Consider the following 23,790-nt stretch of genomic DNA (forward strand, 5'->3'; position numbering starts at 1 on the left):
GGATGGATGGGGTGAAAGGGGGTTTACAAAAGAGAGGAATGTCTGCAGAGGAAGGATAGGAGAGGACAGAAGATAGGGGTGAATGGAGAAGGGTTGTGTTTAGATGAGGCTGTGATGCATGAGGGGGAGTGGGTGGGGGATGGGGGGTGAGGAAGTATGTATGAGAATTTTTTTTATGCAACCTGAAGGGATTTCTCCCCGTCTTCTCCTTTCCTGCATGAGGGGACGGAGAATTTATGAAGTGGCCTTGCTATGGATGTGCTGTGTCTTGCAACACTACATCTGACCCAGGGCAGTGGAGAGGATGCAGGGATGACCCGTCATCCAGGAGGTGCCAAGATAGGAGGAGGGGAGTGGAATATATGGGAAATGAAATGGGTGGGAGTTATTTCTATGCCTTTTTCTTTTTGGGTACCCCCCATGTAAGGGGGAAAAAGCCTTTGGTATATGTATGTGTGAGTTTGAAAATGGAAGAGAAATAAGAAAAGATGAGGTGAAAGTAGTTATGAAAATGATGAGAGCAGGTAAGGCACCTGGAACAGAAGGGTGTCAAGTGGAATGTCAAAAAAAAAATTGTGGATTGGTTGGTGAGGTTGTTTAATGTTTGTATAAGAGGGGGTAGAGTGCTGGAGGACTGGAGGAGTGCCTGTATAGTTACACTTTATGAGGAAAAAGGGAACAAGTGTGTGTTTAGTAGTTTGAGAGGGATCTATTTGTTGAGTGTAGATGGGAAGGTTTTGATTGAGAGGATTAGGAGAGGAACAGAGGGAGTAATTAGTGAGGAACAGTGTGGGTTTAGGACAGGTAGGAGTTGCATGGATCAGATTTTTGTGGTAAGGCAGATATGTGAGAAAACTCTAGGAAAATGTAAGAAAGTTTTTTTGGGCCCTTTATGGATCTGGAAAATGCTTACGTCAGTAGCCAGGAAGGCACTGTAGGAGGTATTGCAAATATATGGGATAGGGGGAAAGCTGTTAAGAGCAGTCAAAAGTTTTAATAGTAGAGCCTGTATTAGAATTAGAAATGGAAAGAGTGAGTGGTTCGAGGTAAAGGTGGGACTTTGCCAAGGATGTGTCATGTCACCATGGCTGTTCAATTTATATATGGATGGGGTGGTATGAGAGGTTGCAAAGGTAATGGGCTCAGAATAGATGGTTTAAGAAAAGGGAAAAAATGGGAGATAAGCCAGTTGTTTGCTGTGGCAACATCAGAGGAGGGATTAAAGAAGTTAATGACACAGTTTGGGATTGTGTGCAAAAGAGGAAATTTGAAGATAAGTGTGGGTAAAAGTAATGTGATGAGATGTATAAGGGGAAATGGCAGAGCAAATTGGAAGTATTAAGGAAGAGAGATGGGAAGAAGTGGATAGCTTTAGATACTTTGCTGCAAATGTGGCAGGAAAGGGAGGAGTGGAGGTGGAGGTAGAATGTAGATTAAGAGAAGCAATTAAATGTCTTGGGGGATTAAAAAGTGTAATGAGAAATAGATATTTGGGAATGGATGCTAAGAGGAGATTGTATGAAGGAGTGATTGTGTCAATAGCCATGTATGGGGCAGAAACATACAACATAAGAGAGGAAGAGAAAAGGAGTTGGAATGTGTTTGAGATGAAATGCCTGAGAAGTATGATAGGGGTTACTAGGCTGTATAGAGAGAGAAATGAAGAAGTGAGGAGGAGAGTGGGGGTAGAAAAGGAGTTGGGAGATGGGGTTGATGAAAGAATATTGAGATAGTTTGGACATGTGGAGAGAATGAGTGAAGAAAGATTAGTAAAAGAGGTGTAGAAGACAAAGGTGGAAGGAGTGAACATGAGGGGGCAACCAAGGATGAGATGGATGGATGGGGTAAAAGAGGCATTGGAAGAGAGGAGGATGTCTGTTGAGGAAGAAAGGGAGAAGACAGAAGATACAGATGAGTGGAGAATGGTTGTGTATAGCTGATATTGTGGTGCATGGAAAGGAGTGGGTGGTGGATGGGGAAGATGAGGGAACATGTGTGAATGATATTTTGATGCAACCCAAAGGGCAGTCACTAATTAAATAGAGCGGCCTTACTATAGATGTACTGTGTCTTGCTGCATTGCTTCTAATCCAGGGCAGTGGGGGAGGTGCATGGATTACCCATCATCCAGGAGCCAAGAGGGAGGGGGGTGGTCAGTGGGTGTGGAGTATGTGAGAATGAAATGGGTGTGTGTGGATTTATGCCTTTGGTGTTTGCTACCTCTCTTGTAGTGGGAAAAAAGCCCTTGGTATAAGTATATATGTATTAAATTAGTTTCTCTTGTTTGAGTAATAATGTGATGCAGTATTCCTTTTTGTCTTGGTTTTTCCATGTACATGCATATACCACTGGTTGTTCCCCCTTACAAGGGAGGCAGCCAAAGTCAAAGACAAATCCACTCCCACCCACTACCCCTCCCTCTTTTCTTGGCTTCTCCTGGATGAGGGGTTATCCCTGCATCTTGCCCACTGCCCTGGGTCAGAAGTAATGTAGCAAGACAGCACATCCACAGCAATGCTGCTTCATTTAATCAGTGAACCCCCTCTCCATTCCCTCATGCAGAAAAAGAGAAGATGGGAAGAAATCCCTTCGGGCTGCATCAAAATATCATACTTCACCCCCTCCCTACCCACTCCTTTCCACTTCCATGTATCACAGTATCATCCATACACAAACATTGTCCATTCACCCCTATCTTCTCTCTTCTCCCTTCCTTTGTCAACAGACCCCTCTTCCCCGATACCCCTTTTACTCTATCCATCCATCTCATCCTTGGTTGCCTCCTCATGTTCACTCCTTCCACCTCTGCTTTCCACACTTCTTTTACTAATCTTTCTTTACTCACTCTTTCCATTTGTCCAAACCATCCCAATACTCTTTCATCAACCCTATCACCCAAATCCCTTTCCACCCCTGCTCTTCTCATTCTCAATCTATCCACCCTAACCCCTACCATACTTCTCAGGCATTTCATCTCAAACACATTTAAACTCTTCCTCTCTTATGTTCCATGTTTCTGCCCCATATGCTGTTGGCACAATTACCTCATCATACAATCTCTTAGCATCCATTGCCACATGTGCACTGTCGTCAGCAAACAGCAACTGGCTTGTATCCCACTTTTCTCCATCCATTTTCTTTAATAATCTCCAATCCCCAGCCCATTACCCTTGCATTTACCTTTTGCACCACCCCATCCATGTATACATTGAACAGCCAAGGCGACATAACACATCCCTAGCGAAGTCCTTCCTTTACCTCAAACCATTCACTCTCTCCATTTCTAATTCTAACACAGGCTCTACTACTCTCATAAAAACTTTTGACTGCTCTAAACAGCTTTTCCCCTATACCATATATCTGCAATACCTCCCACAGTGCCTTCCTGTCTACCCTATCATAAGCCTTTTCCAAATCCATGAAGGCCCCCAAAACATCCTTATCTTTTATTATAGCTTTCTCACATATCTATCTTACCACAAAAATCTGATCCACTCAACTCCTCCCTGCCCTAAACCCACACTGTTCTTCACCAATTACTCCCTCAGTTACTTTCCTAATCCTCTCAATCAAACCCTCCCATAAACCTTTCCAACTACACTCAACAAGCTGATCCCTCTCAAACTACTACACAAACACACTTGTCCCCTTTTCCCTTGTAAAATGGAACTATATAGGCAGTCCTCCAGTGACCCTACCCTCTTTTAGGCAAACATTAAACAACCACACCAGCCAGTCCACCATCATTGTACATACATACATATACCAAAGGCTTTTCCCCCCTTACAAGGGAGGTAGCCAAAAAACAAAGGCATAAAAACCATCCCCACCCATTCCCCTAATATACTCCACTCCCATCCACCCTCTACCCTCCCTCTTATCTTGGCACCTCCTGGATGACAGGTCATCCCTGCATCTTGTCCACTGCCTTGGGTCAGAAGCAGTGTTGCAAGACACAGCACATCCACAGGAAGGCCACTTCATTAAATCGCCGACCATGCAGAAAAGGAGAAGACGGGGAGAAATCCCTTTGGGCTGCATCAAATTTTCTCACACATACTACCTCTCCCCCATTCATTCCACCTCATGCATCACACCATCATCCATATACAACCATTTTCCATTCAATCCTGTCTTCTGTCCTTTCCCATCCTTCCTCAACAGACATTCTCCTCTTCCCCAAAGCCCCTTTCACCCCATCCATCCATCTTATCTTAGGTCACCCCCTCATGTTCACTCCCTCCACATCTGCCTTCCATACCTCTTTTACTAGTCTTTCTTCACTCATTCTTTCCATATGTCCAAACCATCCCAATACTCTTTCATCCACCCTATCTCCCAACTCCCTTACCACCCCCGTTCTCCTCTTCACCTCATTTCTCACTTTATCCAGCCTAGTAACCCCCATCATACTTCTCAGACACCTCATCTGAAACACATTCAAACTCCTTCTCTCTTCCTCTCCAATGTTCCATGTTTCTGCCCCATACAGTGCTGTTGGTACAATCACTCCTTCATATAATCTCTTAGCATCCATTCCCAAATGTCTATTCCTCATTACACTTTTTAATCCACCAAGACATTTACTCGCTTCTCTCAATCTACATTCTGCCTCCACCACCACTCCTCCCTTTCCTGCCACATTCACACCCAAGTATCTAAAACTATCCACTTCCTTCAGTTGTATCTTGGTTGCCTCAGAATTCAGAAAGTTAAGGATTGTTCTTGCATAATTGCATTTCAAGAGAACATTTTATATTTCAGTGGCATGGTTGAAATGATTGAAGCCCATATGGCAAATATTAGTGTTAACTATAGTTCTACCTCCTGATTTATTGCAGGTTGTGTTCCTAATGTACTTATGGAGCATTGACATTGATACAGTACTGGTGTCCATGTCATGTTTTGCCTTGTTATGTGAGGAGGCAGACATTAGGTGTGTTTGGGATGAAGTCACTGCCACAGTCACCTACTTGTTGCCAAACTATTCTGTTTACCAGGACCTAGCTGCTGCCTCAACCATTCTTACTACAGGTATGTAATATGAAAGGTCACAAATTATTCATGAGTTTATGTAGCAACAGAGACTGAACTTAGCTTAACTTGCATATTTTTAGCACCTTTAGCAAAGTGATACAATGTATAGACTTCATTTTGGCTAACAAGACAGTTTTATTCTGCCAAAGATCATATGTGGACTTTGAATACCTTCAGTGTAGAATGAACCTCAATAGAGAATATTTGGTTTTATCTAAAACAAAATTCAACAAGTCTGCCACTGTCATGATGGGGCTATCAATAGAATAAATGTTTTAGGAATGTATATGACCTCTTACTCTATGTTGCATTGCAACTGCTTTGATGATAACTTGATGTTCTTACTATAAAGATATTTATGTGTGAATTTTACATTTGTATGTCACCAGAGGGAGTTGGTGGCAGTGTTTGGGAGGCTCTGTGAGAGGAGAGGATGGCAGCAGTTTGAAGGAGAGTCTTAGGGGAGGGAGGCTGGGGAAGTGGATGGCATTGGGTGTTTGGCACATGTGGCAGGGGGAGGAGTGGAGGTGGATTGTGGATTGAGAGAGGCAAGTGAGCCTTGGGGAATTGAAAAGTATGATGAGAAGTAGATATTTGGGAGGAGATTGTGTATTTACCTAATTGTAGTATACAAGAAAGCATCACTCGTTGGGTCCCATCTCCTATTCTCTAATTTTCTAACATACAAATTCAGGTATAGTTCCAACTTAATCTATATCTTTGATTTCCAATTATATTTAGATTTGAACTCATGCATTGTTTGAGCTTGGGCTGTGTCACCTTCTAAGCTATTCTACATATATATGCATCTATATAAAAAACTAATCTTCACATCCTTTGGGCATGTGGTCTTTCTTAATTTACTACCATGACCTCTTAAAGCCTCTCCCATCTTTAATCAGGAGATTTCTTCTATCAATGCAATCTATCCCCATTAGTGACCTGAACAATGTTATCATGTCACTCTTTCTCTCTGATCCTTCAAAGTTGGTAGACCCAGTACTATTAACCTTTCCTAAGGTTTGGGTCTTTTAATGTGCATGGATGTGGTACAGATGAGAGGGAAAGGGGAGAGATAGGTAGTATGTTTGTGAGAAGAAAGATGGATGTGTTGGCTTTGAGTAAAACTAAGTTGAGAGGGAAGGGCGGGTGTGAGTTTGGGAGTGTAATTGGGAGGTTATCAGGAGAGAAGAGAGGCTGAGGGAGAGAAGGGGTGGCTATACTAGTAAGTGAAGAGATAGGTAAATATATAGTGGAGTGGAAGGAGGTTTCCTCAAGGATAATGTGGATGAAGGTGAAACTGGGAAAGGAGATAAGGGTTTTTGTAGGTGCATATGGGCCTGGTAGTGAGAAGAGTATAGAAGAAAGGGAGACTTTTTGGATAGACTTAAATGAATGCATAGAGGGATTAGGGAGAAACGTCAATGTAGTACTGGGAGACCTTAATGCTAGGGTCGGAAATGAATCAATTGACGGAGTGGTTGGGAAATGTGGAGTTCCAGGTGTGTGCAACAGAAACGTGGGGGGACGTTTGGTGTCTTTATTAATCAGTGGGTTATGCGTACAGAGGTGAGTCACAATAGGAGAGCTACATGCTCACAGTGAGACGGACAGTTCTAGACTGACGTGGGGGTAACGTCGTATTCCCTGCGCAGAAAGAAAACTATGCCACGTCCTACATATTTATCAATGAGGGCCTTGTGCCCAAAGAGTCCTTGTAAACCTATGGTGCCCTGTTCATGTCGAACGCCAGGGCCCATGATAACACTATACCACACCAGGAAAGAATCATAGTGGAGAATTGATGGTGGAGATGTGTCTAGAAAGAGAGTTGATGATAGCAAATACAGTGTTTAGGAAGAAGGTCAAGCATAAATACACATGGGAGAGGGTGGTGGATGGAAGGGTGGATAGAGCGTTAATGGACTATGTACTGATAGGAGTATAATAGGAAGAGTCAAGGATGTACATGTGCTAAGGGGAGAGAGTGGGGGGAATATCAGATCATTTTTTGGTGGAAGGTAAGTTGAGAGTGGAGGATAGATGGAGAAAGAGGAAATGGACAAAAGGTAGGGAGGTGCTTAGAGTGAAATTTTTAAATGAAAAGGAGAAAGAGTACAAGAAGCTGAGAGAGGAGTGGGAGGGAGTGAAAGATAGAGTAGAGCTAGGAGTGGAGGAGGAATGGGGATGTTTTAAGGAGGGAGTCACAAATTGTGCAAAGATGGTGTGTGGAACAAGAAGGACAGGAGGAAATAGAAGGAAGGGTAGTGAGTGGTGGGATGAGGAAACAAAGAAGGTTGTAGAAGAGAAGAAGCGAGCTTTCACAGATTGGTTACAAAATAGGATGAGGGAGTCATATGAGAGGTACAAAGAAAAGAGAAGTAAAGCACAAGGTAAAGGAGGCAAAGAGGAGAGCAGATGTGAAATGGGGTAAGAGTATGACAGAAAATTTTGAAAGTAATAAAAAGATGTTTTAGAAGGAAATTAAGAGAGGAAGGGGAGGCGAATCAAGTAGAGAAGAAAAGGTAAAAGGTGCAGATAGAGAGATGATAATGGAAGAGAAGGCAGAAAGAGGAAGATGAGCAGAGTATTTTAGGGAGTTGCTAAATTTGATGAAAGATAGGGAGGGAAAGATAGTTGCATTGGGAACCACTAAGAAAATGACTGTGATGAGTGAGGAAAATAGAGGAGATATAAAGAAAGATGAAGTGAGGGATGTTGTTAAGATAAGAGCAGGTAAGGCACCTGGGTTGAATGGATGTCATGCAGAATGTCTGAAAAAAGGAGGTACAGTGATGGTGGACTGGCTGGTGAGGTTATTTAATGTTTGCTGGAGAGAGGGTAGAGTGCCGGAGGACTGGAGGAGTGCCTGTATAGTTCCACTTTACAAAGGAAAAGGGGACAAGTGTGAGTGTAGTAGTTTCAGAGGGATTAGCTTGTTAAGTGTAGTTGGGAAGGCTTATGGGAGGATCTTGATTGAGAGGATTAGGAGAGGAATAGAGGGAGTAATTGGTGAGGAACAGTGTGGATTTAGGACAGGTAGAGGTTGCGTAGATCAGATTTTTGTGGTAAGACAGATATGTGAGAAAGCTATAGGAAAAGGTAAGGATGTTTTTTGGGCTTTTATGGATCTGGAAAAGGCTTATGACAGGGTAGACAGGAAGGCACTGTGGGAGGTTTGCGGATATACGGGATAGGAGTAAAGCTTCTAGGAGCTGTCAAGAGATTTTACGAGAGTAGTATAGCATTTGTCAGGATTAGACATGGAGAGAGTGAGTGATTTGAGGTAAAGGTGGGACTTCGTCAGGGATGTGTTGTGTCACCTTGGCTGCGAGAGGTAAATGCAAGGGTAGTGGGTCAGGGATTGGAGATGTTTAACCACTTCCATACGGTGACGCCTACGTAGGCGGCATGAGGAGCAAGTGGGTACTCGATGATGCCGACGTCGGTATCTTGATTATAATTATTGTAGTCGTACCTACGTAACCTCCATTCTCTCTAAACTGGCTTCATCATATTTTCTATGGTTATCAAAATACATGGGTGAAAGAGAATGAACGATTGAGCACTGACTTTATTTTTTATAATGCGATTATTATGACGCAACATCGCACGTCGGGCAGCTAATGCTGCCAGACGTGCGATGTGCCCCAGAGTGAAGAGGTTAAAGAAAATGGAGAAAAGTGGGAGGTGATTGAGGAAGTTGGTGACGGAGTTTGGGAGAGTGTGAAAGAAGAAAGTTGAAGGTAAATGTAGGTAAAAGTAAGGTGATGAGATGTGTTATGTCACCTTGGCTGTTCAACTTATACATGGATGGGGTGGTGCAAGAGGTAAATGCAAGGGTGGTGGGTCAGGGATTGGAGATGTTTAAAGAAAATGGAGAAAAGTGGGAGTTGATTGAGGAAGTTGGTGACAGAGCTTGGGAGAGTGTGTGAAAGAAGAAAGTTGAAGTAAATGTGGGTAAAAGTAAGTTGATGAGATGTACAAGGGGTGAAAGTGGCAGCAGACTGGAAGTGAGCATTAAGGGAGAGCAACTGGAGGAAGTGGATAGTTTTAGATACTTGGGTGTGAATGTGGCAGGAAAGGGTGGAGTGGAGGTAGAATGTAGATTGAGAGAAGCGAGTAAATGCCTTGGTGGATTAAAAAGTGTAATGAGGAATAGACATTTGGGAATGGATGCTAAGAGGAGGTTATATGAAGGAGTGATTGTACCAACAGCACTGTACAGGGCAGAAACATGGAACATAAGAGAGGAAGAGAGAAGGAGTTTGAATGTGTTTGAGATGAAATGTCTGAGAAATATGATAGGGTTACTAGGCTAGATTGAGTGAGAAATGAGGAGGTGAGGAGGAGAACAGGGGTAGAAAGGGAGATGGGAAATAGGGTTGATGAAAGAGTATTAGGATGGTTTGGACACATGGAAAGAATGAGTGAAGACTAGTAAAAGAAGTGTGGAAGGCAGAGGTTTGGACACAGCCCAAGGGGATTTCTCCCAGTCTTCTCTTTTCTGCATGAGGGGATGGAGAGGGGGGATCACTGATTAAATAAAGAGGCCTTGCTGTGGGTGTGCTGTGCCTTGTTACATTGCTTCTTACCCAGGGCAGTGGAGCAGTGGACAAGATGCTGGGATGACCTGTCATCCAGGAGGTGCCAAGATGAGAGGGAGGGAGAAGGGTGGGAGGGAATGGAATATGTAGGGGATGGAATGGGTGGGAGTGGTTTCTATGCCTTTTTCTTTTTGGCTACCCCCCATGTAAGGGGGAAAAGAGCCTTTGGTATATGTATGTATCACAATACTTGCATTATAAAATATAAAGTTATAATTGTTATATTTGTTCTTTTTCACTGAGAATGTAACCATTAAAAAAGTGATCAAGCCTGTTCACAGAATAAGAGGGTCACTCGGCTACAACTACAAAATAAATATAATCAGGAAGCAGATGCTGGCATCCTCATAATACTCACTCACTGGCACCTCATGATGCCCACAGAGGTGTCATCATATGCAAGGGGCTAAGAGGTCATGGGAACAAATTAAGAAAGACCACAGGTCTAAAGGGTATGAAGAAAAACAGATTTCCATAGATATGTATAAATACTTGGAATAGCTCAAACAATACATGCATTCAAATATGATAATTGGAAATCAAGGATATAGATTAAATTGGAACTGTGCATAAATTTGAATCTAGGTATGTTAGAAAATTAAAGAATAGGAGACTATACCCAACAGGCATTGATCCTTTAATGTATACTACAATTAGGTAAATACTAAAACTACCACTTGTGTAATATTTGTTTGTTTTGGTTTTGTTCCATTTTCTCAAAATGAAACAGTTTACTCTTAGGAATGTCAATATATTACAGTGGCAGTGATTAAGTTGTTTTAAAACACAAAATTATTTGTACAATACCAAAGTTACACTTGAATTTAGTTTTGTAATGAAACATTTCAAACTTATTCAGGATGCTTTCTATGGTCCAAAACACATAATTGTTAAACTGAAACCAATATTTTGTAAACAAGGACTGAATAAAATATACTTATGTTTAGAAGAACTACTGCAGACTACTATGTATACAATTCTTGTGTAATGCTGTGTAATAATAATTTTTTTTATCTTCAGTAAGCAGCACTAACATGCTAAAAATTCATATGTATTTTACCATTATGAATAGAAAAATATTGCATAGAGCAAAGATTATGTGTTGATGGTATGAATTCATCAGCATTGGAATGAACACTTTCTGCTGAATGCTTCTAGCTCCAAATTGTTCCATTTTATAGATGACAATATACAAATGTTACAAAATTCTGAAAAAATATGAAATTTGAACCCTTCCAGTTCCAAGCAAGATGAAGGATTATCAACCTGTATTACAGTAATTGTAGACCGCGAGAAATAAATAAATGCCTTGGGGATTAAAAAGTGTCAGGAGAAATGGGTCGTTGGGAATGGATGCAAAGACATTATATGAAGGGGTGATTGTGCTGACATCACTGTATGGGACAGAGACATAGAATTTAAGATAGGCAGAGAGGAAAAGTTTAAATGTGTTTGATATGAAGTGTCTGAGAAGTATGTAAGGGGTTACAAGGTTGGATAAATTGAGAAACAAGGTGAGGAGGAGAGTGGGGGTGGGAAAGGAGATGGTTGATGAAAGAGTATTGGGATGGTTTGGACACAGAAAGAATGAATAAAGTAAGATTAGTAAAAGAGGTGTGGAAAGCAGAGGTGGAGAGAGTGAACTTGAGGGGATGACCGAGGATGGATGGATAGGGGTAAAATTAGTGTCAAGAAAAAGGGGAATGTCTGTTAAGCAAGGACAGGAGAAGGCAGGAGATACAGTTAAATGAAAAATGGCTGTGTATAGATAATACTGTGATGTAAGGAAGGGAGAGGATAAGGGATTTGGAGGGTAGGGGTAGGGAGTAGTTGTGTATGAATGATATTTTGATGCAGAGGGGACATAGAGGGGGGGATGCCAATTAAGTGAAGCAGCCTTCCTGTGAATGTGCTGTATCTTCCTGTATTGCTTCTGACCCAGTGCAAAGGCTGAGATATAGGGATGACCCATCATCCATAAGGAGCTAAGATGAGAGGGAAGAAAGGGTGGTGGATAGGAGTGGGTGCTTGCCTTTTGACTTGGCTACCTTCCATTTAAGGGGATCGTCCATTAGAAAATAAAACTTTTTTATTTTGGGGTGAAAGTGGCTGAGATTTTTTCCTAGTAACTGTCTTGTCTCAGAGAAGATACCACAGAGTTTTCATGTCATTTATCCTTATACTTTTTTTTTACTATAATTTTTTTTTTTTTTTTGAGGGGTAATTTTTGAAAATTTTGAAATTGATTCAGAGGATAGACCTTTGACTGGATATTGATTATTTTTTGTCTTTATAATGGGATAAGATAGATGAAGAAACGGAGGCAGAATTATGATGTTCTGATCAATCTGTTACGAGAAAACAAAAATTCAAAGTAAGTTGATGAAAAAAGCAAAAAAACAAAACAAAATGTATATATGAAAAAATCCTACTAGTCCTTGACAGAAGGACATAAATCTGCCTCCAAATGTTCTCCCAATTATGCTGAATCCAAAAAGGATTTGCAGTTGAAAATCAGTGAAGGCGTTTTGGATGTGAATCAAATTAAATGTGCAAAAATCAAGTTTTTCAGGAATGAGCGTCAAAGTTTTTTTGTTCATGGTTACTGGTCCCCTTTCATTATTTATGATGTTATGGTGTTGAAAGGGTATCAAAGGCACCACCCTACTCTTTGTTGCCAGCTTTTGATCAATTATAGGTTTATATGATGAATCCAGTTAGTATCCACCAGGGTTATATTGCACTTTTCCTTTTCTTGGCGCGATGCATCTTTGGCGACAGACGATCTTTATCTGCCATCCTAAGCTGTTTTATGGCATCACTGGTTGTTGTCCCTCTTGCTGATGGCATATATGCAAGTTCATAACTGTGATCGCAACTTCTTCTTAGAAATCTTCGGCATCTTCAGAGTCAATAAAAGTACTTGAAACAACGAGAAAATAGTACGTCTCACTAACTTGAAAGACAAGCAATGAATAAGTCACGTTCACATACTGTACAACAGTACGCTAAGCAGTCAGGTCCCTATTGCCATATCGTATGCTATTATCATACAAAAGCATAAATATTGTGCAAAATACGCAGCTTCTTTTGTTAGCAAATATATGTAACAACAGAAAACGTGATATTCAGTACACAGTGCACATGACCCAGCCACACGGGGGGGGGTGTGTGTTACTGTATTATATATTTTTTAGATAGTAAAAATCAGGATACAACATCCATACTCGGTCACGAGATAGCTAATGAGTAACACTTTTAGAGGAAATATTTTCAGAATTTTATTTATTTATTTATTTTTTTGTGACTTTCTGATGGGCAATTCATACTGAACGATGCAGTCAGGTCCCTGTTGCCATATCGTATGCTATTATTTATCATACAAAAGCATAGATATTGTGCAAAATACACAGCTTCTTTTGTTAGCAAATATATGTAACAACAGAAAACGTAATATGCAGTACGCAGCGTACACGACCCAGCCACAGTAGGGTGGGGGGTACTGTATTATATATTTTTTTAGATAGTAAAAATCAAGATACAGCTTCCATACTCAGCCACGAGATAGCTTATGAGCAACCCTTTTAGAGGAAATATTTTCAGAATTTCGTATTTTTTTTTATTTTTTCGTGATTTTCTGATGGACGATTCCCTTAAGGGGGAAAAAGGGCCTTGGTATATAGATAGATTGCAGTAGTTAATGTTGATTATTGAAAATGTGGTAATATTATTTAGGCCATGGCCATTATTTAAGCAATTGGAGAATTATATCAACATTGCTTTATTGTCAATCTAACTGGTTGATGGTGCAAAATCAGTTATGATATTAACAGTAAACTCGCTAAGGTTTTTCCCTTTATGTTGTTTGCTTGACATTAACCTAACTCTAATTCTTTGTCTAACCATGTATGCAGCCTCTTTGGACTCAAGAATATTTTGTCAGCAGCATCACCAGGGTAAGGCATTGCTCATTGTCCAGGTCCGCTTTTCTTTGTATATGGTTGATCATGAACTAGTATTTGATGTAACTGAAAATTCAGTATCTGATATGTAATAAGAAAATTTGTATTTTTTTTTTAGTAGGAACTTAAATAATTTTCAGTTGTCCCACATATGTTTTGAATGTTTGTCATTTAGCATGTTTTTTATGTTTGGCTCACTGTATACAAAATTTCTGTATTTACTTGTGAATCTTGTAAGACCATTTCTTATTACATATTATTTTTCCAGAAACCAGTTTTATTTTACTATTTTATTTCTCTTCTTTAGACTATTATTTGATTTGAACTTTACCATAGTTTTATATCTTTAGGACTTGTTTATTTGTTATTTTTATCTTTAATTTTTTTTTATGAATGTGAAATGCAAGCAGGCGAATAGTAGAAAAAAAGTGAAAGATGCTGAAATAAATTATGCTACAAGAGTAAATATTATTTACCTATACTGGAGTAATGAATGCCTGTAACCATGGAGTTAATACTTTGGGATTATTTTGGGGTAACTGCTGAACATAGCCACATTTTTTTTTCTCCCTGACTTCCCATAGGAATAGGATTACAGAGAGCAGGATACCTAGTCCCATCATTCCATCCTATTTCAGCTGCCTTTTACAACCTGAGTGGGAAAACTTGGCTGTATTATTTCTTCTACCATAGGGTTCAGAGGCAATGGAAATATATACTCAGAGAAGTGTTAAGAGGGAGGAGACAGCATAATGGAGGGACAGTCACAGTACAATAAAGTAGCATAATTTCCCAGTGAGTAGAGATTTCCTATAACATAGACCAAATGATGTATGGCTCTGGTCCATAGGGGTACTCCATATAGTCCCTAAAGTATCACCTCCATGCTATTGAGGAATTTATCACAATAACATGCAGCTAATACCTCTGATGGGGATCCACAAGGAGCTGAGAGGGAGGAAAGGCTGGTGGATGGTAGTGGGTATATGCCTGTGGACTTAGCCATCTCCCTTATAAAGGGGAAAAAGGCTCTTGTTATATAGTTAGGTAAATAAAGATAGATCTCTGTTGCCACCTTGAATCAGTATGTTATTCATTCCATGTCTCCAACTCTTTCTTCATTGATGCCCCAGTATTGGTGGGAGAAGAATGCTGAATGTCACCACCATTTTTCTAGAAGGCAGCTAATTGAGATAGGGAAGGGCACTAGGAATCCCACTTTGTAGTTTTCTCCTATAAAGAGTCAAAGGAAAGAAGCAGCATATGAAAATGATAGGCACACAGTTCTATGTCAGTCCTCAAACTTTTACACACCTGACATTATATCACACAAAGACAGCTCACTGAGTACATGAGAACAATGCCAACAATATTTTACACAAGCATATACAGTAACCTGTCCCCAGTACCCCAGGGTATGCCTGTACAAAGACACATGCACATTTTGATCACAAGAGAAGTGTTGCACAATAGAATACTAAATTTTATGCTACACTAAACTCTTCTAGAAATCAACCCAACTGAGAAACCACTATCAAGGGGAGTAAGAGTTACATTTGTATGCATATGTTCAGTTCACCACTCCATATTAAAACTGCCAACACAAAATCTGTCTAGTAAAAAACATCAATTGCTCCAGATATAACTGTAACACAGGAGACACAAAGCACCTAATTCTACACTACTGAATACTTATCCTTTCCAGTCAACAAAAAGATCCCTTCACTTAGTAACTTAAGGTGCAAACCATTGGCCATAGTTGGCTTACAGGGAGTCTCCTGCAAGAGAACTAGGGAACACTTTGATTGACCAGTAAAATAATACCTTAATGGTTGCTTGTAAATATGTGAATCTTTTGCATGTTATCACTGAAGCATATAAGGTAACCTATGTAGACTATCATATGTGGTAGTAGTAGATTTATGAAAGTTGTAGTCCAGTTTATTTACATAACTTCCATATGTGGTAATTTCCAATTGTGCCCAGCCACCATCTCTATGCATATACAAATGTTTTTCAGAAGTTTGTTTAACTGGTAGCTTAAAATATTGTTTAAAGATGGGGTCTGTACTTTCCTCACAGTATAGTTTCTACTTTCATATTTGTTATTTTTCTTTTGTATTGAAGAAGAAGACTTATTCATAGAAACATGTTCATTATAAGTTCTAAGTACAGTAACTGCAAAATTAATTAATGAATAATTTTCATGTCTTTTTCAAGTAGGAATGTGAAGCAAAGTTTAAGGATAGGGGGTAGAAGTATTGGGGTAGGGGTGGGGCCCAGGTCGTAATAAAAGATATGGAATAAGAAGGTAGCAACTCACATCGGATACCATTGGATCATTGACGATAACTCAAGACTGCAATAGGATTAATGGATGCTGTTGTTGTTCCCTAGACTGTCTGTCCAAGCAGTCCTGCAGATTAATGGATTATTGAAGAGGTTAAAAATAAAACTCTGAAAAGTTTGTAGTAGAAACTTGTATAGTAATGCTAGATTACAGAAAAAACTATTAACATTCTATGCTCTGGTTATCTTTTTTTTTTTTTTTTCAGAATTATTTCTGTTCTGACCTGTTTATGGAAAAGTCAGTTAATTTGTTTTCATTTCAATTTTTATTTTCTATTATTTTTATTTCTTTTGAGATTCTGTAGTATGAACTTAAGTGATGTGATCATTGTTGTTTTGCAGGTCGTGCTGCCTTACAGAAGCGGATCATGGCTCTACTCAGGAAAATAGAAAAATGGACACAAGGATGCAAACAGGTAGGTTGTGTACAATTAGTTCAAAGGCAAGATTACTTTAACCTCGTGAATACAATGATGCCTATGTATGTGTCATGAGCCATGACTAGGGTATATGAGAATGTCAGCGTTGGCTTCCTGATTATATTTATTTTGTAGCTGTAGCTGAGTGATCCCCGTATTCTGTGAAAGAGGAAGAGGAGGCGAATCAAGTAGAAAAAAGGTAAAAGGTGCAGAAGGAGAGATGATAATGGAAGAGAAGGCAGTAAGGGGAAAGTGGGCAGAGTATTTTAGGGAGTTGCAAAATGTGAAGGAGGATAGGGAGGGAAAGGTAGTTGCAGTGAGAAGCACTAAGAAAATGACCATAATGAGTGAGGAAAAGGGAGGAGAAATAGGGAAACATGAAGTGAAGGCAGTTGTTAAGATGATGAAAGCAGGTAAGGCACCTGGGTTGGATGGATATCATGCAGAGTGTCTGGAAACAGGAGGTACAGTGATGGTGGACTGGATGGTGAGGTTATTTAATGTTTGTTTAAGAGAGAGTAGAGTGCCGGAGGACTGGAGGAGTGCCTGTATAGTTCCACTTTACAAGGGAAAAGGGGACAAGTGTGAATGTAGTAGTTTCAGAGGAATTAGCTTGTTAAGTGTAGTTGGGAAAGCCTATGGGAGGGTCTTGATTGAGAGGATCAGGAGAGGAACAGAGGGAGTAATTGGTGAGGAACAGTGTGGATTTAGAACAGGTAGTGGTTGTGTAGATCAGATTTTTGTGATAAGACAGATATGTGAGAAAGCTGTAGGAAAAGGTAAGGATGTTTTTTGGGGGTTTTATGGATCTGGAAAAAGCTTATGATAGAGTAGAGAGGAAAGCACCGTGGCAGGTTTTGCAGATATATGGGATCGGAGGAAAACTATTAAGGGTAATCAAGAGTTTTTAAGAGAGTAGTAGAGCTTGTGTTAGGATTAGAAATGGAGAGAGTGTGTAGTTTGAGATAAAGGTGGGACTTCGTCAGGGATGTGTTATGTCACCCTTCTTGTTCAGTTTATACATGGATGGGGTAGTGCGAGAAGTGAGTGCAAGAGTAGTGGGTCAGAGATTGGAGATGGTTAAAGAAAATGGAGAAAAGCGGGAGATAACCCAGTTGTTGTATGCTGACGACACTGCGCTTGTAGCAGGATCAGAGGAGGGATTGAGGAAGTTAGTGACAGAGTTTGGGAAGTTGTGTGAAAGGAGGAAGTTAAAGATAAATGTTGGTAAAAGTAAGGTGATGAGATGTACAAGGGGAAAGTGGGGACAGAGTGGAAGTGAGTATTAAGGGAGAGAGACTGGAGGAAGTGGATAGTTTTAGATACTTGGGTGCGAATGTGGCAGGAAAGGGAGAAGTGGGGGTGGAGGTAGAATGTAGATTGAGAGAAGTGAGTAAATGCCTTGGTGGATTAAAAACTGTAATGAGAAATAGACATTTGGGAATGGATGCTAAGAGGAGATTGTATGGAGTGATTGTGCTGACAGCACTGTATGGGGCAGAAACATGGAGCTTAAGAGAGGAAGAGAGAAGGAGTTTGAATGTTTGAGATGAAATGCCTGATAAGTTTGATAGGGGTTACTAGACTAGATATAGAAATGAGGAGGTAAGGAGGAGAACAGGGGTGGAGAGTGAGTTGGGAGATGGGGCTGATGAAAGAGTATTAGGATGGTTTGGAGACATGGAAAGAATGAGTGAAGAAAGATTAGTAAAAGAGAGGTGGAAGGATTGAACATGAGGGGGAGTCCTAGGATGAGATGGATGGATGGGGTAAAAAGGGCATTGGGAAAGAGGAAGGACAGGTTGTATATGGATGATGCTGTAATGCATGAAGGGGAGTAGGTGAGGGAATATGTATGAGAAATAAATTGACGCAGCCTGAAGGGATTTCTCCCCATCTTCTCCTTTTCTGCATGAGGGGATGGAAAGGTGGGGGGGTTGCTGAATTATTGAAGTGACCTTGCTGTGGATGTGCTATGTCTTGCAACACTGCTTCTGACCCGTCATCCAGGAGGTGCCAAGATAAGAGGAAGAGAAGAGGGCAGAGGTGAATGGAGTATTTAGGGGATGGAATAGGTGGGAGTGGTTTCTATGCCTTGCCTATTGGCTACCTCCCTTGTAAAGAGGAAAAAAGCCTTTGGTATATGTATGTATGCATTTTGAAAGAATTTCTTAAGTTTCCCAAAGTCTGTTTTGAATGAATATTTGACTTGAATTGAAGAGGTTAACATAATTGAAGAAAAATGATGGAGCCTATACTATTATTATAGATTGTAGATAGAACAGGTAACAGGATTGACTAGGAGAGAAAATTAGATACTAGTTTGGGAATCATGTGATGGTTTAGAATATGTCGTAGCCAAAGGGAGATAGAAGTAAGGGATAGAACATCAAAAGTTTGGGGTCCTATGGAGTTCATAGAGGTCCTGGTGCTACATTAGAAGTTTAATTGTTAATTTACATAGCATTTGTTATTGGTCTAAACATATTTTATGATTAAAGCTAGTTTCTTCTTCTCTTTTCTTCTTCTTCTGTGTCTTCTTCTTCTTTACTATGAGTGGTAAATATATTTGCCTCCTTGTACTTCATTGCAGGCATGGGATGACACATTTATCAACTGGGAGAATGCAACAAAACTCTTGGTCAATTATCCAAAGAATAAACTGGAAGAAGGACAGATCTCGGAGAGTTTTCACCGTTCTGTCACCAAAAGAAGAGCATCACATCAGAGTAGTGAGCATGAGTTGGAGGTCAGGAAAGAGATCAACATTTTGTATAGATATATGTATAATTTTATTTATCCTATGAATATGATGGAGGATAATTGGATTTAAAGATGAGGGGTGAAGCAGATGATTCTCTCCAACATCTTTCTTGTAGGACTAACACAGATACCCATTGTTAGTTCTAGAGACATGACATCATTAAACAATACTCTATCCAGTCATCTTTCTTGAAATACAGAGACAAAACCTATTTTTCTTTTTGTATAACATGTACACTGGATTGACACTAGAATTATAGAAGAAACCAATCACTCATAGAGATGGGGAGAGGAGAGAGAGAAGTATTGTTTCTATGTCACTAGCTGAAAGTTGTACAGGGAGGAAAGCAGTAGCCAGTCATCAGCTTTCCATGTGTAAAAAAGTGAAAAGTGTAAGAGATACAGCTGAAATTGGAAGATGTTGGGTGCCTGAAGCTCCTGAGGGCTACACCTGATAGAAGTGAGGGGGTCAACAAGTTTTGAAAATAGACAGCTTCACTGTCCCTCTTGCTCAGCCATCGCATGCAGGTACCATTCATTGTTTCCCTATCAGTCAGAGAAGAGATTTCATGTTGTTTAGATAGGATGAGAATAGGGCATTGTGAAATGAGGTGGTTTTTCTATTGTATTGTAGTAGCATTTGGGACAATTGTCAGGCCAGTTTTGTTCTCATTCTGTCTTAATGTTGGGTGGTGATGTGGCTGTAGGTCTCCTGTAAGAGAGATCTGGGACAGTGCCTTGATATTTACTCTTTTGAAGAGTTTTCTGTCTTTTCTTTCAGATTAGATAAAGGCCTAGTTTGTGTAGTGTAATACTAAGAAAATGAGTTTACTAAACTGGAGTGTTCATTCTTTGCTTCATTGTGCTTACTTTTACAGATCCAGGACCAGGTGAATGAGTGGGCCAACATGACTGGGTTTCTGTGTGCATTAGGGGGTGTTTGTTTGCTGAACAAGTCACCATCACGGCCACAAGTTGGAGGTTCCAAAACATCAGTGCTGCCAAACGCAGGACAAGATGTATACTGTGCAGTCACTCAGTGAGTGGTTTTTTTTTTTTTATCTGGATCTCCAGGTGCTGCAACACATATGATTTGTTGTAATTAGTAATGCTATACATACAAAGGGCTTTTACCCCCTTACAAGGGAGGTAGCCAAAAAACATACATGCATACATATACCAAGGGCTTTTTCCCCTTACAAGGGAGGTAGCCAAAAAACAAAGCCATAAAAATCATTCCCACCCATTCCATCCCCAATACACTCCACTCCACCCTCTACCCTCCCTCTTATCTTGGCACCTCCTGGATGACGGGTCATCCTTGTATTGTGTCCACTGCCCTGGGTCAGAAGCAGTATCGCAAGACACAGCACATCCACAGCAAGGCCACTTCATTTAATTGGCAACCCCCCCTCTCCGTCCCCTCATGCAGAAAAGAAGAAGACATGGAGAAACCCTTACGGCTGTGTCAAATTTTTCTGACACATTCTACCTCACCCCCCATCCCCCCACCCATTCCACCTCATGCATCACAACATCATCCATATACAACAATTTTCCATTCACCCATGTCTTCTGTCCTCTTCCGTCCTTCCTCAACAGACATTCCCCTCTTCCCCAAAGCCCCTTTCACCTCATCCATCCATCTCATCTTATGTCGCCCCCTCATGTTCACTCCCTCCACATCTGCCTTCCATACCTCTTTTACTAGTCTTTCTTCACTCATTCTTTCCATGTGTCCAAACCATCCTAATACTCTTTCATCCACCCTATCTCCCAACTCTATTACCATCCCTGTTTTCCTCCTCACCTCATTTCTCACCCTATCTAGCCTAGTAACCCCTATCATACTTCTCAGGCACCTCATCTCAAACACATTCAAACTCCTTCTCTCTTCCTCTCTTTTGTTTTATGTTTCTGCCCCATACAGTGCTGTTGGCACAATCACTCCATCATACAATCTCCTCTTAGCATCCATTCCCAAATGTCTATTTCGCATTACAGTTTTTAATCCACCAAGACATTTACTCGCTTCTCTCAATCTACATTCTACCTTCACCTCCACTCCTTTTCCTGCCACATTCGCACCCAAGTATCTAAAACTATCCACTTCCTCCAGTCGCTCTCCCATAATCCTCACTTCCAGTCTGCTGCCACTTTCACCCCTTGTACATCTCATCAACTTACTTTTACCCACATTTATCTTCAACTTTCTTCTATCACACACTCTCTCCCAATCTCTGTCACCAACTTCCTCAATCCCTCCTCTGATCCTGCTACAAGGGCAGTGTTGTACACAAACAACAGCTGGCTCACCTCCCACTTTTCTCCATTTTCTTTAACCATCTCCAATCCCTGACCCACCACCCTTGCATTTACCTCTCGCAGCATTCCATCCATTTATAAGTTGAACAGCCAGGGCGACATAACACATCCCTGACGAAATCCCACCTTTACCTCGAACCACTCACTCTCGCCATTTCTAATCCTGACACAAGCTCTACTACTCACGTAAAAACTCCTGACAGCTCCTAAAAGCTTTCCTCCTATCCCATATATCTGCATAACCTCCCACAGTGCCTTCCTGTCTACCCTGTCATAAGCCTTTTCCAAATTCATTAAAGCCAAAAAACATCCTTACCCTTTCGTATAGCTTTCTCACATATCTGTCATACCACAAAAATCTGATCTATGCAACCTCTACCCGTCCTAAATCCACACTGTTCCTTGCCAATTACTCACTCTGTTCCTCTTCTAATTCCCTCAATCAATATCCTCCCATAAGCCTTCCCAACTACATTCAACAAACTAATCCCTCTGGAACTACTACACTTACACTTGTCCCCTTTTCCCTTGTAGAGTGGAACTATACAGGCACTCCTCCAGTCCTCCGGCACTCTACCCTCTCTCCAACAAACATTGAATAACCTCACCATCCAGTCCACCATCACTGTACCTCCTTTTTTTTTTTTTAGATATTCTGCATGGCATCCATCCAGACCAGGTGCCTCACCTGCTCTCATCATCATAACAACTGCCTTCACTTCATCCTTCCTTATTTCTCCTCCATTTTCCTCACTCATTATGGTCATTTTCTTAGCACTTCCCACTGCAACTATCTTTCCCTCCCTATTCTCGTTCACATTTAGCAACTCCTTAAAATACTCTGCCCATCTTCCCCTTACCGCCTTCTCTTCCATTATCATCTCACCATCTGCACCTTTTACCTTTTCTTCTCTACTTGATTTGCCTCCTCTTCCTCTCTTAATTTCTTTCCAAAACATCTTTTTATTACTTTCAAAATTTTCTGTCATACTTTTACCCCATTTCACATCTGTTCTCCTCTTTGCCTCCTTTACCTTGTGCTTTACTTCTCTCTTCTTTTCTTTGTACCTCTCATATTACTCCCTTGTCCTATTTTGTAACCAATCTGTGAAAGCTCGCTTCTTCTCCTCTACAACCTTCTTAATTTCCACATCCCACCATCCACTACCCTTCCTTCTATTTCCTCCTGTCCTTCTTGTTCCACACACCCTCTTTGCACACCTTGTGACTCCTTCCTTGAACCATCCCCATTCCTCCTCCACTCCTAGCTCTACTCTATCCTTCACTCCCTCCCACTCCTCTCTCAGCTTCTTCTTGTACTCTTTCTCCTTTTCCTTTTCATTCAAAGAGTTCATTCTAAGCACCTCCCTACCTTTTGTCCTTTTCTGCTTTCTACATATTGCGACACTGCTTCTGACCCAGGGCAGTGGACAAGGTGCAGGGATGACCCATCATCCAGGAGGTGCTAAGATAAGAGGGAGGGTGGAGGGGTGTGGAGTGTATTGAGGGATGGAATGGGTGGGAATGATTTTATGCCTTTTCCTTTTTGGCTACCTCCCTTGTAAGGGGGAGAAGGCCTTGGCATATGTATGTATGTATGTACATCTATCCTCCACTCTCAACTTACCTTCCACCAAGAAATGATCTGTTATTCCCCCACTCTCTCCCCTTAGAACATGTACATCCTTAACTCTTCTTATTATACTCCTATCTACCAGTACATAGTCCATTAACACTCTATCTACCATCCTTCCATCCACCACCCTCTCCCATTTGTACTTATTCTTGACTTTTTCTGAAACACTGTATTTGCTATCATCAACTCTCGTTCTAAACATATCTCCACCATCAACTCTCCACTACGATTCTTTTCTGGAACTTCACTTTCCCAACCACTCCGTCAATTTGTTCATTTCCTACCCTAGCATTAAGGGGTCCCAATACTACTACATTGACATTCCTCCCTAATCCCTCTATGCACTCATTTAAATCAATCTAAAAAGCTTCCCTTTCTCCCTCTTCTCACTACCAGGCCCATATGCACTTACAAAACCCCACATATCCTTTCCTGGTTTCACCCTCATCCACATTATCCTTGAAGAAACCTCCTTTCACTCCAATACACATTTACATATCTCTTCACTTACTAGTATAGCCACCCCTTCTCTCCCTTGCCCTCTTCACTCCTGAGAACCCCCCAACTACACTCCCAATCTCACACCCGCCCTTCCCTCTCAACTTAGTTTCACTCAAAGCAAACACATCCATCTTTCTTTTCACAAACATACTACCTAACTCTTCCATTTTACTCGCATCTGTACCACATCC

At 40.8% G+C, this 23,790-nt stretch overlaps 1 protein-coding gene across 1 annotated transcript in view; it reads left to right on the forward strand.

Moving 5' to 3' along the window:
- The window catches only part of LOC143038025 (neurofibromin-like), a 421,021-nt gene that overhangs the window by 150,863 nt on the left and 246,368 nt on the right, over nucleotides 1-23,790 (forward strand). The window contains exons 14-18 of the mRNA XM_076206875.1: nucleotides 4,842-5,034; nucleotides 13,559-13,600; nucleotides 16,298-16,371; nucleotides 18,968-19,123; nucleotides 20,016-20,176. Coding sequence (XP_076062990.1) covers nucleotides 4,842-5,034; nucleotides 13,559-13,600; nucleotides 16,298-16,371; nucleotides 18,968-19,123; nucleotides 20,016-20,176 — 626 coding nt within the window. The remainder of the gene's footprint in view (nucleotides 1-4,841; nucleotides 5,035-13,558; nucleotides 13,601-16,297; nucleotides 16,372-18,967; nucleotides 19,124-20,015; nucleotides 20,177-23,790) is intronic.

Source organism: Oratosquilla oratoria, chromosome 23, assembly GCF_046742065.1.
Source record: "Oratosquilla oratoria isolate Oo_2021 chromosome 23, ASM4674206v1, whole genome shotgun sequence".
Taxonomy (NCBI): domain Eukaryota; kingdom Metazoa; phylum Arthropoda; class Malacostraca; order Stomatopoda; family Squillidae; genus Oratosquilla; species Oratosquilla oratoria.